The following is a 16,670-nucleotide window of genomic DNA, read 5'->3' on the forward strand; positions in this document are numbered from 1 at the left end:
CAATTTGTCAGATAAAGGTTAAAAATTAGATACATTTTATTCATGTTAAAGTCACACCCAGCTTATTTAAAGGCAGCTTTGACTTGGAGTTGCAAGCCTGAGGATATTGATTTGAATTATGCATGACTGTCTGGTATGCAGTTCCATTAGCCTGCTGGATGGATAATGTAAACATGTTCAGAATTTTAAGTATCCTATATGAGCGGCAGGTTAAAAATAGAGCTGATAAGAGCATGTGTATCTGAAAAATCCAAATCTTGGAGAATGAAACTACAAAAGGTTCATCTCTTCAAGAGGCTGACTTCAGGTGTGATTCTCTGTTCTTTGAAAATGCTCAGCCCAAACAAATGCAGCTTATGTGTATGACTGGAACAGGTGACACGATTGCTGTTGTTTACTGCAAAGAGTTGGCATCTCTACCAGGAAGCACACTCGTAACTGAAAGGTCAGGGCCAACTCTGCATCTTCTGGCAAAAAAGAGGAGCAGCGCCTGTTCTTGTTTAAATTGGTCAAGATTAACACTAGTGATTAGACTGATTTCTTCATAGCTTCAAGGAGTCCTGTTTAGACTGCTGCTTGATTTTGCTCAGACTTTCTGTGGCTTCCAGTATCTCATAATTCCTGTTTTAGTATGTCTGATCTGTTTGGTTATCCCTGTATTGTAGCAGGCTTTAGTTTGGTAGTATGTGTAATGGCTTCTGAAATTTTGTTTTTAAATCCTCAGCACTAAAACCACTGTGGTGTTAAGGTTTAAAACAGTTAGTATCTTTTTAAAATGTTGTCCAAGTTTCTGTGAATTTTAATAGAAAAAAGACAATGCTGAAATTAAAAGTACAATGCCATCTATGCTACATTTTATTAAGATATATGTCGAAGTGTTTCTGTTGCATATGTAGCACTTGTGACAATTTGAGTGAAAATAAAAAAAATCAATTGCACTTATTTTCAAGATCTGATGGATACAAACCAGAAAACTAGTGGAATTTTGCATTAATTTGTAACTACCTTCTCAAAACTGTTTTGTGTGGAGTGCTTCATATTTGGCTATGTTAAATCCTGTACATAATGCCAGAATGGAACTATTTTTTAGATTATGAGAATAATGACAGAGAATAATGATGTATTTTCCCCAGACTTTAGTGTGTTCATTTGCGTACACCTTGGTATGGAAATAACCACATGCAAATTTGCAAGTTAATATATGACTTAAAAGCTCTTCTTGAAGATGACGTTGATTGTACTGCTCTGATATCTTTTTTTAGTTTCCTGTCAAATCTTGGATCATGAATTGTACGCCCACACAAAATTTGGCCAGTAGATAAATCTTGAATATACATGGTAAAATTTTGAGTTGATGGTAATTTTCTTTTGTCGCTGAGGAATAATTCATCTGTTAACTGGCTAATTAACTGCTGTCCTTCAGAGAAACCTCATCATCCTGTTTTGATAATGGCTGTTGTCGTTTACTGGTTTCAGAGCAAAACTCCTTTCACTGGCAATGAGAACCACTGCTCTGAATCATGTGCTTTTCCTGGTGCCATTTCCTTCCTATTAACAAGAAGGGGCTTTAAAAGAAAAAAATATTTGGCAATAAAAACAGTAGTCGTCATTAGTGTTAAAGGCAATCTATTGGCCTCAGAGGTGTAGGGGACAACAATGGCAATTTCCAGACTACTTTGAGATTCTGCTAAGGAGGAACTTAAGAACCCTTTTTATGAAGGGTGCTAACAATGGTAATTATTTATTTAAAAATAGTAGTTTGCACTTTAGTTCTTCTCAGAGAGGAATGGGGGATCTTTTTTGTGCTTTTGTGCACAGTGCAGGTAATCCAGGAGAATATTATGCAGAGGAGAAATGATAGTTGTATAAAGGTGAAAGTAATGGCAGGAGTACAGAGCCATTGTGTAAATAGCTGCACTGTTCCAGATGATCTTTTTTTTTTTTGTGAGTGGTTCCAACATTAAACTACAGAGCTAGTAATATTTTGATAATACAGATGACTTACCATAAATACCACAATGTAGCAGTCAATTTTGAGTTCCTTTTCATTGTTCTCTACCTTTCAGTTAATTTTAAAAGAAATTTACGGCGGGGGGTGGGGGGGGCGGGAGTGAGATTTAATTCTAGTTGTACGTTCACAGTAAAAATATTATGTGAATGTTTTTTTGTCCCCAAAAGAAAGTATCATAACCTGGGACAGTTCAAAGTTAAATTTAGAAGTTAAAAGAAATACTTCTTAGGAAGTCCATGCAAATGTAAGTCTAACCTACAATGACACTGCTAGAAAAATGAAAATATTTAACACCTCTTTCAGTTCATATGTGCTTGTGGAAAACTTATCAAAATGATACAGTTATTTCATAATGTTAATACGAACAAGGGTAAGAGTCTGGGTTTTATGCTTCAGTGCCTCTGGCTCAGATATTACTCTTCAGAATCTATTTTAAAGCAAGGCTGAGCTTGTGGATATGAACAAGTCGGGTTAAGTTTTTTGCCGAGTGTTTTGCTGTAATACTTAGAAGTTTAGATAACTGACGAAAAGGGGCAAGAGCAGCACATGCCTACCCATTCTTCTCTGGCTCCCTAGCTCTTAGTTGCCTTTGTGGCACTCATTTATTTGTAGCTGATGTCTTTCCAATGATATAGTGCACTGCAAGTTGGGAGTCGGTTCTGAAATGAGTCTATATTGAGTTCATAGTACAATAATTTATTTTTCCTTCTGGTTATTCCCCTTTACCTCTGATACATTTATTCAGGTTATGTTAGTATCACCACTTGGTTTCTGAATCCAGTGTAAATTTTGCTGTCTGAGTAGGAGAGAGTCTTTTGTTCTTAAGAAGAGGTCAGAAACATAATGGGAAAATCAGTTTACTAACTGCTGCCTTCTTCGCTGATTAGTATAAATTATTTCCGGCTTGTCGGAATGCAGATTGCATTTGAAAATGCCCATAATAAATTGCTATAAAGAGGCCTAACAATTTCTGTTTAAGGGAGTTTTATTTACTATAGTTTATGCGTAATCTCGGAGTTGCATACAATGTTTCTGCAACTCCTTTCTGAAATGCTTGCTTGAAATTTGCTGTGTTTTACATCTTCAGTGGGTGTATTGATATAGAAACACTTACACTCTGTCAACTCATAATAAATGGCAAACTCAGAATTTTAACACTGTTTCAGTGTTGATCAGGTTAAATTGTTTTATGTCTGCCCCTTTTTTCGTTTTGTTTTCCTTGAGTAAAAGTACTAGATTTCAGATGGGAAAGAATCTGCTTGTTTATTTCGTGACAAATGTTAGTATATGGTGTACCTCAGTTTTCTGAGGGGATCGGAGGGGTAGAGGAACACTTCCAAGGGGCTAGATATTCATCCTGTATAGATGGCTCAGATTCCTACTGTGTCAGTTTTCTGGTGTTTGATAAGGCACACAAAGCAGTTGTGGGAGAAGGCATCTCACTTGTATCCATGGTAACTCGAAAGATACTTTGGAACTCAAAAGGATAGAAGAAGCCAGAGTAATAGGTCTCATTATAAGGGCAAAATACATAAAAGGTTCAGGCATATGCTTCTAATTAGTTGCCAAAAATAGCTAGAATCAGGGATGATGCAATGAAACAATAATTCTTAGTGTTAGAAATGAGCAACATTTGAAATCTAAAGATGTGCTCAACTGAAAGGCTTTTATCTTGCCATCTTACGGGTACTCGGTCGATGAATACTAATAGATATGCTATGGTTTCTTAATCATGCTTAGGACATGAGAGAACACACTGATAAAAGCTAGTGCAAGTCTCATACGACTACAAGTTTCAGAAGTTCCATAGCGATGTTAATTCTCATGGCTGTGATGCAGCTTCTTATGAATAGCATGTGCAAAGAATTCTCTTACATTTTACAAGTGCACTGCTGGAAAAATAAATGTAATGTGTACTTCTGTGTTGCAATAATAATTTTTTAAAAAGATTGAAAATGCAGATTAGTTTCAGATTGAAGATACAGTATTTTTCAGAATAAGTTGCTTTAATTAATTTTAAAATAGGAAGGTAAGCAATGGGGGAGAGTGTGAAAATGTAATACGAAACTTGAATGGATGTACTAGAATTGAATCTTGGAGAATGAAAATAGAACAATGTGTGAAGTACAAGGTATAGGGTATTTGAATAACCATTTTAATAGAAATATTTGAATACAGTGAATAATTTTAAAGTTTTCTATTTGAACAGCAGTGTTTGTAAGGAATCCATCTTGTATTGCAGTGCAATTCTCCACATTATTTCCTCTGTTGCTATAGAAACTAATTCTAGTGCAGCTGTGATCGCTTATCAAAATTCTAATGTTTCAATACCCATTTCTTATTTTGAGTTATTTAAATAGCCTTGTCTTACTTTGATTCAAACTGCACATTTCATCACTGCTGAATTGTTGACTGGTCAAAATGTTAATGCAAAGTGATAGCAAATGCTGGGGTTTTTGGTGGGGTTTTTTGATCCTTTTTTTTCTGCCATCTAAGCTATCGTATTTATTGTTAAAGTTTGAATAACAAGCAAATTAAGGCTTTTTCACTTGATAAATGATAAAGATCAATATTTGCTGTCTAACATCAGCATTTTGTAATGGATATCACTTCCTCAGTGTAATCTTAATTATATTTACTATTTCAGAAACCTTAAATAGTTCCTGTTACTGATATGTGGCCATGGGGGTGTGGTGTGTGTATATATGTGTGTGTGCATCTGTGTGTGTGTAAGCTCTTGTTATGATGTTCTTAACTTAAAAGTCTGTATCTTGGCATGCTCATTTTATCAAAGTAAAAATTTCAGTGATACCACATTGTCTAAAACTAGCCAGCTGCAAGGTATACTGCAGAACATCATCACCGGTTAACAAAGTACTCTGAATCTCTTTTGCCTCTTGTAATATTTGTTTCTTCGGGGTTGGGTTTGGGGGTTGGGTTTTTTGTGGTGGTACTGGTGGTTTTGGGGTTCTTTGGGGTTCTTTTTTTTAGGGGGGCTTGTTTTTTAACAATGAAAGTACTATGCTGGTGGGTATATGTGTTCAATGCAGGATGCAGCAATGTAACTAGCATACGCAGAGGAGCTAAACTTGCCTATGAATTGTTAAACTGCTGTATTACAGAAGTAGCTTTATAGATATTTGAGATACCTGTATTTGTGATGATCCCCATCCTTCATTATTATAGTATAGAATTGAGTTTTTCAATATATATTGTAGAATCCATGAATAATAGGTTGAAAAGGACCTGTGGAGGTCATCTAGTCTGATATCCTGACTGAGAGAGCGCTAACTTCAAAGTTAGACCAGGTTTCTCGGGGCCCTATCCAGGAGAGCTTTTAACACCTTCAAGGCTGTTGGTTATACAGCCTCTCTGGGTAACCTCTTACAGTCTATAGCCATTCAGATTTCAAAGTTTTTTTTTCCTTATATTTAATTAGAATTTCCTTTGTTGCAACATGCATGTATATCAGTTATATATGGGGTTTATATATAGCTTAATAAAGTAGTTTATTAATAAAATATTTTAAACTCTTAATGCTGAGATTTGAAAAGATCAGTGTTCTTGTTATGAACCATGTTACTCAGCAGAATGACGTTTATGTTTTCAATTGTAACATTAAGATCTAAAAATCTTTGCTGACACCAAATTATGAGAAAGGGTGGGATGGTAATAGGTCTGGAGACATATGTTGTAAATTCTCTGTTGTTGTAGCAAAGCTACTGAAATGTTCCAGTGGTACTTTCCAAGATAATCACTGACTTTCTAATGAGTGTACACTAATTTCATGTAGAGTGAAATAAATAATTTTCAACTTTGAAATTATCATACAAACACTTTGCAGCTGTGGCTGTCAGACTTTGATTACTAATTAACTGCTGTGCAGCACCTTTAAGTCTCTTATTCAACAAGCAGCATCAAACAGCAATGTCAAATTAGGTATATAAATTTTTGTTAGTAAAGAGAGGTCTATGAGAAACAAATTTTGATGGATATGCATGTTTTCATTCTCTTACAAAGGCTAATAAGTTTAATATGGTAGGTATATCACCATGTTCATGAAAACACAATTTACCAGTTAGTGTTTTGGGAAGTTAAATGGGTTGAGAATGATATTCTGCACTCTGACCCTTTACTGTTCAGCGCTATTGTTTCGTTGGGAGGATGACAGGGAAGAACAGTTCCTCTCCTACTGTTTGAGGGCTGAATTCTGTAGTATTCTGTAGACCTCATGAGCCCTCTGTATGCAATATGTAGCTTGGCCATTGTTCTCTGATCCTCAAAAGTTCTCTATAGCTCTTATGACTGGTGCTATGGTTGAATGAAAATATCTTCAGCAACTGGACTCATACTCATCTAGCCCTGTCAAAAAGCAGAAAATTACCAGTTTTGTGAGTTATATGACAACTGGGGAAACATAGCAACAGCTACATCGTATACTACATAGAAGCCTAGTAAAGCAGATCATCTGTGACAGTGGAAGGTCTCAGAAGCACCACAAAGTGCAAGAAATTTAGTTTTGAGTAATTGTGTTTCTCTGTGCCCAGAGGAACTTGTCTGAGGCCTTGCTGGAGTGAGTGAAAGAGACTAATATGCTCCCTGCTGCTTCCTCTGGGCCTTTTCTCTGAACTCACAGCCCTTCTACTGGTTGTGTGAAGGAAAGATGGCTTGGTTTTGAAGTATATCCATTTCCTGTGATTTCAGAGTGTCTGTTTTGCCTTTCTTTTTCTGGACAGTTGGCCCCAAAACTGGTACTAGTACCATTATTCCTAAGCATACCTTCTAAAGGCATGAGGATCTAAAAGGTTTTAGAGGATTTCCTAGAGGAGTTACAGACAATTTTCTTCTATTTTTGACCTATTAGGTACTCCTGTAAACTGAGGTCATCCTTGATTTTTCTGGGTTCTAGCTGGCTTCTAGTAAAGTTACGAGGGCTGTTTCAAAAGCAGAAAACACTTAATTTTCTACATTCCTTTTTACAGGAATACTGTAATATACTTTAAGAAATGCAGTCCGCTTTAAGGCAAGTCAGTGAGCCAGTGTGTCAAGGAAAGAAGGGATAAAAATGCCTGAATAGATAAGAGAAATCGAGGTCCTTTGGAATCTCTGGATCTGAATACATAATTAGCACTGTCTTCCCCACTCAAAAGGAAGAACAATAATAAATCTAAAATATAAATACAAAAATAAATGCCTGTTCTGGTGGGAAACGCCTTTCTTCTGGAATGTAACTAGCTGTAGTCTCTAGGTTGTGCAGATTTTCACCTACAAATATAGATATTCCCACTCATCAGACATCGCTGATTTCTCTTTTATCTCTTTGCTCTGTTGACATTGCTTTTTTCTCAGATCTGAACCACTTTTTCGCATGTCATGTGTTGTTTTATTTTCCCTACTCCTTCACCTTTCTTCCTTTGTCATTTTTGCTTTATTTTAGCCGTTTGTAATTTTTCATTCCTGTTTGCGTCATGTCTGTTCTTTATTCTTCTGCTCTTTTTCTCATTTTTTCTACAGATCTTCTAAACTTCTCTCCCTTAATTTCTTTCCTTCATTTACCAAAAACCTATCACTTTTTTTCTGAATTGTTGCACCTACTTTCTCCTTTTGCCTTTTTTTTCCTTCTTCCTTTTACTTTTTTTTTCCCCACCCTAATATTGTATTTTTTTTGTTTTCTCTTCCTTCTCTTCCATTTCAGAGCTGATGATAATGGAAAATTCTGTGGGGATAGATGTCTTAAGAAGCTAGTGGCTTGGAGGTTTCCCCGTTGGTGGTGGTACATAATTCAGGTGACTTTTAGATTAATAATAATTTACAAGGCTGGAGGAAATGGCTGGGGTACTAGTCTTAAAAGACTTGGTTTCAGTTCCACACTTCATTGGAAGCTTTCTGTGATTATGAGCACTTCTGAGCTAGATTCACAGTAGTCTTTATTACCTCCTGTTTAAACCTATACTTTAGTTCTCCATCTGTAAAATGCCAAGCATGTTAACTTCTACTATTACAGTAATACTACTATTCACCATAATATATATTTCACCTATATATATTAATAGTTATGAGATGCCTAAATTGGTTTCGTATAGATATCTTGAGTAGATGGGCAGAAAATTTAACTCATGCCCTGCTGAAACAGTTCATGCAGAATCATTGTAGTGCTGTTCTGTCAGTGACTTGCTCCATCAGAGTATCCTTTGCACTCAAAATTGCTATGAAAATAAGGCAAAGGAATCAAAGCAAACTTTGTGTTCCTATTCTGGAAGCAGTTTTTGACGGAAAGTATCTTTCCTGGTTCATTTTCACCAGTTAGGGTAGTAATAAATAGAGAGCTAAAATACAAGGGAACTTTACACAGTGTTTTGAAGAAAATTACAAAATGCAGCTACCAAGGTGAAGCTGCTTTTAAGAAACCATGAAGTTGTTGCATTTTAAGTTGCATAAAGAGTTCTCACTAAAGGAAGTAGCTGTATCTTACTTAAAATCAAAGTGTGGAAAAAGCAATCATGGAATTCTGATAATTAAGGAATATGTTTAAGTGCAGTATATACTGCTGAATGGATCTTGTTTATATTATCAAATGAATAATTATTGAGATCTTAGAGAAGGTTTCTGTATCGCTTTGAAAACTTTATATTCTTTTTCTTGTCAAATTAAAAAAAAGAACATCCCTGAAATAAGCTGCAAAAATATTAAAATATTGAAGACGACGATACACATAACACATCAATCTTGCTTTCTAATCACACTTTCTTTCCTCATTTGAGACCAAATAGAATGAGAGCAGGAACATTACAGGAATATTAGCTGTGTGTTACAGTACTTTACTGGAAATTGATTTTAGACATCTGTGGGATCTTTTTCACCTTTTCAGCACTTTATCCTGCTGCTCGACTCCTGTGCTTAATACTGCAGCTGTAGCAGTATTAAACTGGACTGGAATTTGGACTAGACTTTAAAATGAAAATTGTACTCAAATGAAGTATAGCAATGACAGGAAAATATTTTCTAAGCTCTCATCCAGCCGCTAGGATTCAGAGGTATGAGGGGATGCTAGTATGCACACACTGGTCAGAAATGGGGATTCTCAGGGGCCTGAGATGGTTTATAGTGGGTGGAGTTTTCAAAGCTTTTAGCTGTTAAGCTCTGAATTTCTGTTAAGACCCGTAAATGCTGGTGAGATAGCTGAATTTGGGTGAATTTTCACAGAGATTATAAAAGGCATTTGCTTGTCACCAAGACACTCTTACATTTTCAAAGATGCTTGTCAATCACCTTCAGCAAGCAGGAGTTGTAGTGTATTTTAAAGGCGGGGGGCGGGGGGGGGGGTGGGGAGAAAGGTTCTATGACTTAATTTAACTTATTTTTTGGGAAGTGGTATTCTTCTAATGATTTTGCTACCTTGGAAGAAATTAACAGTGAACAGAGGTGCAAAGGAATACCTGATCATTTATGAAGTTAACCAATGTAGTGACCTGAAAAGTAGTGTAAAGGAAAGTCGGCTGCATATAAAAACAGTAAAAGTGAAACCACCATCTAAATTGAACAGAAAATAAGTTTTTATACCTAAGAAGTCAAGTGAGCGTACTTAGCACAGATGCTTTACCGAAGGAGATATAATTATGGAAAGGAAGGCAAACAATTTTACAATTTCGCTTCTTAAAGATCGCAGCCTGCAAAAAGCTTTAGAGTTGGATGAGGTCTCAGAAAAGACTTTTTGAAGTCTCCTTTTAGAAGTTTTTTTTTTTAAAAAAATCGTGAAAGCTTTATTTATTGATATTTGCATGAGCAAGAGATTAAAATATTGAACCAATAGGTTTGAGCAGTATTTAGATGTATTTTGGACAGATGGAAAGTATAAATACAGAACCAGGTAGCAGAACTCCTTCCCATTCAAATTAATAGAAACATTGTATAAGGAATCAGAGAATGATACTTAAATTGAAAGAAAATGAATTCAAGAGATGCTAATGTATAATTTTCATTGAAAGACGACCAAAATATTTGGGAAGGAAACAAAAGAATGTCTTTGACAGTTAGTTCACTGTAATGCTTTAATAATGTATTTGTAGTTTAAATATTCTAATCTGGGCTAATTTTGGAAAGAGAAAGCTTGGAATTTTTTCACCGGTGCAGTGCTTTTCAGTATTGCTATGTAAAACAGACAATAAATTCTTACAAATCAGAAGTGCTCTAATAAGTGCAGAGAAGAGAAAATTTCTTTTGTCAGCAAAAACCCCCAAGCTTAGCTCTGCAGGCTTATGATGTAAACAGACAGATAATAATAAAAAAAATTATTATGTGAGTATAGGTAACTTCAATTGGTCTCAGACCTTTCCTGAGGAAGAAAATTGAAGCTTTAAGGACTGGACATAATGACAAATCAATAATTTTGGATTATTTTTATTAAAAAACGAGAGAGAACCGTTTTATTACATGAATGACCAGTAGAATGAGGCTTAGAAGGTGAGGGAATGCAGTGCAAAGAACTTCGTGGGACATCAGATGTAAATGGTAGTAACGCTTTTTTCATTTCTGGGGTTAAGCTGATAAAAGAATTTTTTTCTATTGTCCATAATGACCCTATACCACTTCAATATCCCAATTTTTTCATTAAGTGAGACTTGTGCCATAAATCTTTTGGAAAAGAAATAGAATAATGCCAAGATAATTTGTTTTATTGTGAAATAATATGAGTTTTTTCCTTGCAAAGATGCATGTAAGCTTTTCATTTTAAAGGAAGGAGAGCCCTGAGGTTTCACTCAATATGTAGTATTTCTATTTTATACTCCTCGTAATGTGGTGTAATTCAGTCAACCTAATATTTTGGATGGTAGAAAAGTTCAGACATGAAAATTCCATTTGGACTGTCTGTGCTGCATACCAGAAACCTCTAAGGGTATTTAATCATTCAGAACAAGAAAGGTTTCTTTAATTTTTAAACATGTATTTCATTTTATGTTTTATTTAAATTGTCTTAACATTTACATAGAACCCCTTGAAGGCTTGAAAACTTGAAATTTACATTAAATTTAAAAAATAATTAATTATGAAGCATACTGTATGTGGAGATACATTAGAGGAAGAAAAGGTACTGTATGAGTATGAAGATAATCTGATAATTACAAAATATTACTTGCAAAAATTATTAATTTATGTAGCGATTATTTGTTTTAAAGGAACTGGAATCCAGATTCCCAAAGAAGTTTTGCGGTAATACTGCCTCCCACAATAGTATGAATATTTAAAGGAGTAACATATATGAGAAACTCCAAGTTGCAAAAGAGTAGTTAACTGTTTAGGAGACAAGGGAATTAGAACCACAAGGACAGTTTCTTTTTTCCATATGTTGAGATGCATGATCGTGGAATTACTCAGGAAACGTGGGCTAAAGAAAGCTAGGTTTATGCTGCTGCTGACAACCTTTGGGAAAATTAATTAAGATAGTAAAGTCTAAATGTTGTAAGCATGGAAAGGAACATCACCAGCTTCATGGTGAAATGTTGTACAGCCTAGCGTGGCCCGCAAGGGACCAGGACAGAGAGGAGAAGTTAGGAGAATTGGGAGTAGAATGTTCAGGAAGTAACTGCAAACCTAAAGAAAAAGCATTTCTTATCGTGAGTTCATGTATCTTTAAACTGTGATTCCACTCAGAAAAATGACAGAAAAAGTTTGTGTATTTTCCCATAATTATCAATTGTATGTCCCAGGAATACTCATTTTGGCCATGGTAGCTGTGTCAGGTTTTACTGGCAGTCCCTTGAGGTTGATGGCAAAAATATGTATTAATGCCCCTTGGCATTCAGTCAGTCCCCTGTACAGGGACTTATGGAAACAGATTAACCATCATTGTTTAACAAACAGTACTAAAAAAAAAGGTATTTATTTACTTCTGACTTAAATGTGCTAATGACAGTTTACAAGTCGTAATTTCTGACTGTACCAGCAAAATGCTAATCTGTTTGTGTTTGAAAGATATTTTGCTTATAGTTCTGGTTTCTTCAGGTGTTGAGCAAGGACTTTACTGTTACCACTGTATGAGTGTTTTCCCAGGCCACTAAAGAGAGATGAAGATTTTAGTTAAAGCAGTTAACCCTTAAAAGGTTGATTATTCAAATCTGCCTATTCACAGCAATATACTGTAGTCTCAATTCAGAGTTTACTAAATATTTATACTGAACAACTTAGTTCTCATTCTCATGTTATGAGAATACAAAGTTATTTAACATATTTTTAGGTGGAAAACTGGATGTGGGATCTTCATCCCATTCTAACTTTGGTTTTGTCTTTCCTCTGTTCTGGCATTTTCTGGCTGGTAGGAACCTCAGGCTAAACCCTCTGTGATTATTCCTTTTCTCCAGGTTTGGGATGTATGTTGGCTTGTTTTTCACCCTGTCTTGTCCAAAATGGTATGGTAATTTAATACAATTAATGGGGGGAATTGGCAAAATTTATCTTCTGGTTTGAAAGCCAAAAGTTTCTTGGGAAAGTTGCACAGATACGATGCAAGAATTTTTTATTTTTACTGTTCCCATTTGCTTGTGGTTCACTGTAACCATTTGCTTGTAAGAGTAACTCTTTAGCAGATGTCCCTAGCCACATTCAGGGGACTTTGGAAGGTATTCTTTGGCTTTGTCACAGTATACAAGTATGCACAAGTGTAACAGTGTCTAGGTTTACAGCTTAAATGAAGGTACAAGGTATGTTATAGGCAGTGCTTCTATATGTAAATACGTGAACACTTCAGAACATGCTTTCCTTTCAGCTCTGAATGTTTTTTTTCCAATACAGTCAGTGCAAGGCCAGCCTGCATTAGCAGTAGGGTTTTTTTATTTTAAACTTTGATATATATGCAAAATGCTGTTGACTGATTGTGGAAGTTTGTTATTACTTTTGCGTAATTTTTAAGGAAAATACCCAGTATCAGCTACTCAGTGCTGCTGTGTTCGCTTCTGTCTGTGGTATCATTTGTCTTTGATATCGTCAGTCATGAGAATATCTTCATGTAATCCAAATTTGCAGTGTTTTCAGAGAGCTGTAACGTGAAACCATAATTTTGTTGCATCATTTACTGTGGGGAGGGGGAAATTAATTTAAAATGAGACATTTTAAGAGAAACCTTTTGTTCAAAACCAGTTTATGCCTGTTTAGACAGAGGTTTCCTTAGATTTTTAAACCTGGATATTTGGTTTAAAAATTTATATGCTATTTCTGTTTGGTAAACTAAACTTTCAAAACTAAATAGTTAAAACCTGCCCCAGAGTTTCAGCTTTTTCTGAGATTTTCTTTTTAACCAGCTGTGATTAAAAAAAAAAAATTTCTTTTTCTTCACTTCTTCCTCGCCTACATTAAAGGTACCTTTTCTGTCACACAGCCTGTGCAGTTTTCCCATAGGGACATATAATGGAGTTCATCAAAGTGAAAAAAGTGAGTCACACAGTCATTTATTTACTCGTGTAAGACAATAATGGTGTTGATAGTTACGCAGACACGCTTTCATTTCTTTAGCTTGTGGAAAAGCTGAGAGTTAAAAAGTCTTTGCAGATGAGACGACTGCAAGTGAAAAGAAAGAAATTAAGCCACAGCTACATGACGGTTACTCTCTCATATAATGCTGTTTGTTGTCTTTCAGCAACAATAAGCAGAAATGTTGTTGGTCTAAATTTGCTAGAATATTTAATTATATAAATTATGAAAAGGGAGCCCTGTTTTGGTGGTATAGAGTGTCAAAGGATATTTATTATTATTTTATTATGATCAAAATATCAGTTTAGATTCTAAAATTAATGTCTCTCTAGTTTCTCCATGTTTTGCAAACAAAGCTTTCTCACTGTTCCTGCATGGTGATTTCAAGGTTCTGACTGTCCCACTTAACTCTCTTTTGTATGTAGGGTTTTATGTGTATGACTGTGTTTTGAGCATAGGATTCCCTGCATGCTCTGTTTTCCTTTCCAGCCCTGTGGGACTGGAGCTTCAGGAGTTAGTGGGACTAGGCTAACTAACAGCAGAGTGCTGTAAGAGTAACTTGGAATCACTCTGAATGGTAGGCTGGCTGTGATGGGTTTATCAGAGAAGAGAGGATTTCTGACACTGGTATCATCTCTAGGAGTGCTTGGTGGAGTTTTAGTTACTCATTTGCCTTAGCTAAAGCTAACAGGAGTTCCATTAGGTGCTCACTGAAATAGAGAAAAGCCCTGCATTCCCCAGTTACTTTTGAGACTTCTGCCTATCTATGCAGTAGATATACTCCATAACGAGCTATCCTGTTCCTCAGTTGCCCAGCTTTGGAGATCTGCAATGCACATGGACTCCCTTCTAGCCAGCGTGTCGGGGTTTGCTTCCCATGGGCGGTGTGCACCGAAACCACGGTGGTTTGGGCTTACATCAAACGCCAGAAGCTGTGAAATGTTGTTACATGCCACAGCCAGATACAGCCCAGACTTCCAAAGGAAGGGAGCACAAAAGGGAGCTTTTTGCAAAGACTGTTTCCCAAGAGAGACACATTACTGTGTTTTCAGCCTTGTTCCATAATGGTTAACTCTTATGCATGGTCTGTTTATATGGTATGTTGAACAGCTGGTGATTACCTCTGGAGCAGTTAAAAGGTTGATGCACTATGTGAGAGTTTAGGGGACAGGCAAGGTAATCCTGTATACAAAAACCTGGTGACGAAACAAAAATGTACTACCTTTGTCATGTGGGAAAGATCAGTTTCTTCCTTAGGTGAATCTGAAATCAAAGCATATGCTGTTGTAATGTTAAGACTTTCATTAGCTTCCTTGTTTGGTAGATTTTTTTTTTGTGTGTGAGTGAAAGTGGTATGTCTGACACCAGAAAATGTTGCTTTGAAATTTTTGTGTGTAAGTTAATTCTATGAGTGAGGGGCATAGAAATCTTTGTTAAAACTGCTACAGAAGATGTAAACAAAATGATACAGGTTTTACCTATCCTTGGTATTCCTTTCATTTCAGGTACTGCACACCTTGCTGTGTTTTCCCAACTCCAGTCAACTGTGTAATGCTGCATAGTAAAATAAGAGATCAAAAATTGAAATGTAATTATTTTGAATTAACTTTCTGTATCCATAGCCATGCATTCTGGATTTATTTTCTAAGGCAACGTATAACCACATTTCTATAGCGTGAAGCAGATATGGTCAGCATCAAGTATTCATCCCAAGCACAAGATTGCTTGTGGTCCTTTTTCCACTGTCTTTAGTGACTGGACTTGGTGTCTAACTTGTAGACACTGGGTACGTACCCTTTAGCTGTCCTTAACAAGTAATAAAGAATATGAGACACTGCTTCCCTTATTAAATTCACCGGTGATCATAGTTCACTTGTGTGAAAAGGTTTGTGTCTACCTTTATTAGTACCTTATTTGTTTTCAGAGTTTAATTTAGTATCTCCCTGGGTGAGCAACAGCATAGGAGGTGATCAGAAGTTTGATGTCATGGCTTTAGGGAGTGCATTTTGTTTCCTTAATTGGTCTGCATTCCACCTGCACAGAATCTGACTTAACATATCCAAAGGTTTTTTGCAAGGTAAGCATCCCTGAAATTCAAGCTTAGAATTTTTGTCATTTGTGCTATATTTATTTATATATGGTTTACATGGTCCATTGTGACTATATATTTAATACTTCGCTTTTCCCCCACATCTTTTTCATTTGAGAGATCATTTGTTTCCATTTTTAAACAAATTTTTTCAGTAGTATTTGTTATCTAATTTAAAATGGAAAGTAAAAAAAAGACATAGATTTTTTTTTAAAATACTCTGTCTAGATATTTGGACTTACTGTTTTCTGCAGAACTGTTTCAACAGTAAATAATCGGAAAGTAAGTAAAGAATTTTCACTTATTCTCAGCGAACTGCATTCAGAGGATGAGAAGAACACCTCCACTAGATGAACTGCAGCCGCCTCCATACCAGGATGATAGTGGTTCTCCTCATCTTTCATGTACGCCTTCTGAAGTCGGAGACGGTAAATGTGAATTTTCCCAGTGTAGCAACAGTCCAAGATGTTCATATAAGTGCCCAAGCGAGGGAAGCACGGGACATGAAATAGAAAGCTTTCATAACAAAGGATATGAGGAGGATGTACCAAGTGATAGCACAGCTGTCCTTAGTCCAGAGGTAAGTGAAAACAGTTGAGTGTTCTGAAGCATCATGCAGTGCAACCTTTTGAGATTTTTTTTTTCCAAAAGATACGAACACTAATATTGTGGTTCATTCATTTTAAAAAAGTTAGTTCGTCAGAAAGTATTACAATAAGATTTCAGATTGTTCTTTATAGTTATCTTTATGGCATCTTAACTTTCAAACAAGATCCCAGTAAGAGTGAATTTTGCTTTAAACAAATCTGGAAACTTTGTAGCACTATAAGGACTGTAGTCAGAATTCTTTTTCTTCTGCACAATTTTTCAAATAACAAACAAAAAAAATTATTTACGCTTTTCAAACTGAACACCCTGTAATGTAAAATGTCTTTTATGAAAAGAAATTATTACAAAGAATTTTTTTAAATTGTTGGTGGTAGTGTAGAGATTTGTTCCATTTATTTTTCCTTTTTTCTGCTACAAACTGTAATGATATCTATTTATTTTTACTTTGAAGAAATCCTCTTTTCTGACATGTATTTCCTTGAAATGTCTTTAACCACCAGT

The 16,670-nt window shown here is 35.7% G+C and overlaps 1 protein-coding gene across 7 annotated transcripts in view; it reads left to right on the plus strand.

Annotated features, from left to right (window-relative positions):
• The window catches only part of SYT14 (synaptotagmin 14), a 93,783-nt gene that overhangs the window by 45,404 nt on the left and 31,709 nt on the right, over positions 1–16,670 (plus strand). For 4 of the 7 annotated variants that reach the window (XM_064446163.1, XM_064446158.1, XM_064446159.1 and 1 more), the window contains one exon: positions 15,872–16,140. In XM_064446163.1, coding sequence (XP_064302233.1) covers positions 15,872–16,140 — 269 coding nt within the window. The other 3 variants (XM_064446161.1, XM_064446160.1, XM_064446162.1) reach the window with 3 other exon arrangements.

This window comes from Phalacrocorax carbo, chromosome 3, assembly GCF_963921805.1.
Source record: "Phalacrocorax carbo chromosome 3, bPhaCar2.1, whole genome shotgun sequence".
In the NCBI taxonomy this organism is placed as follows: Eukaryota; Metazoa; Chordata; class Aves; order Suliformes; family Phalacrocoracidae; genus Phalacrocorax; species Phalacrocorax carbo.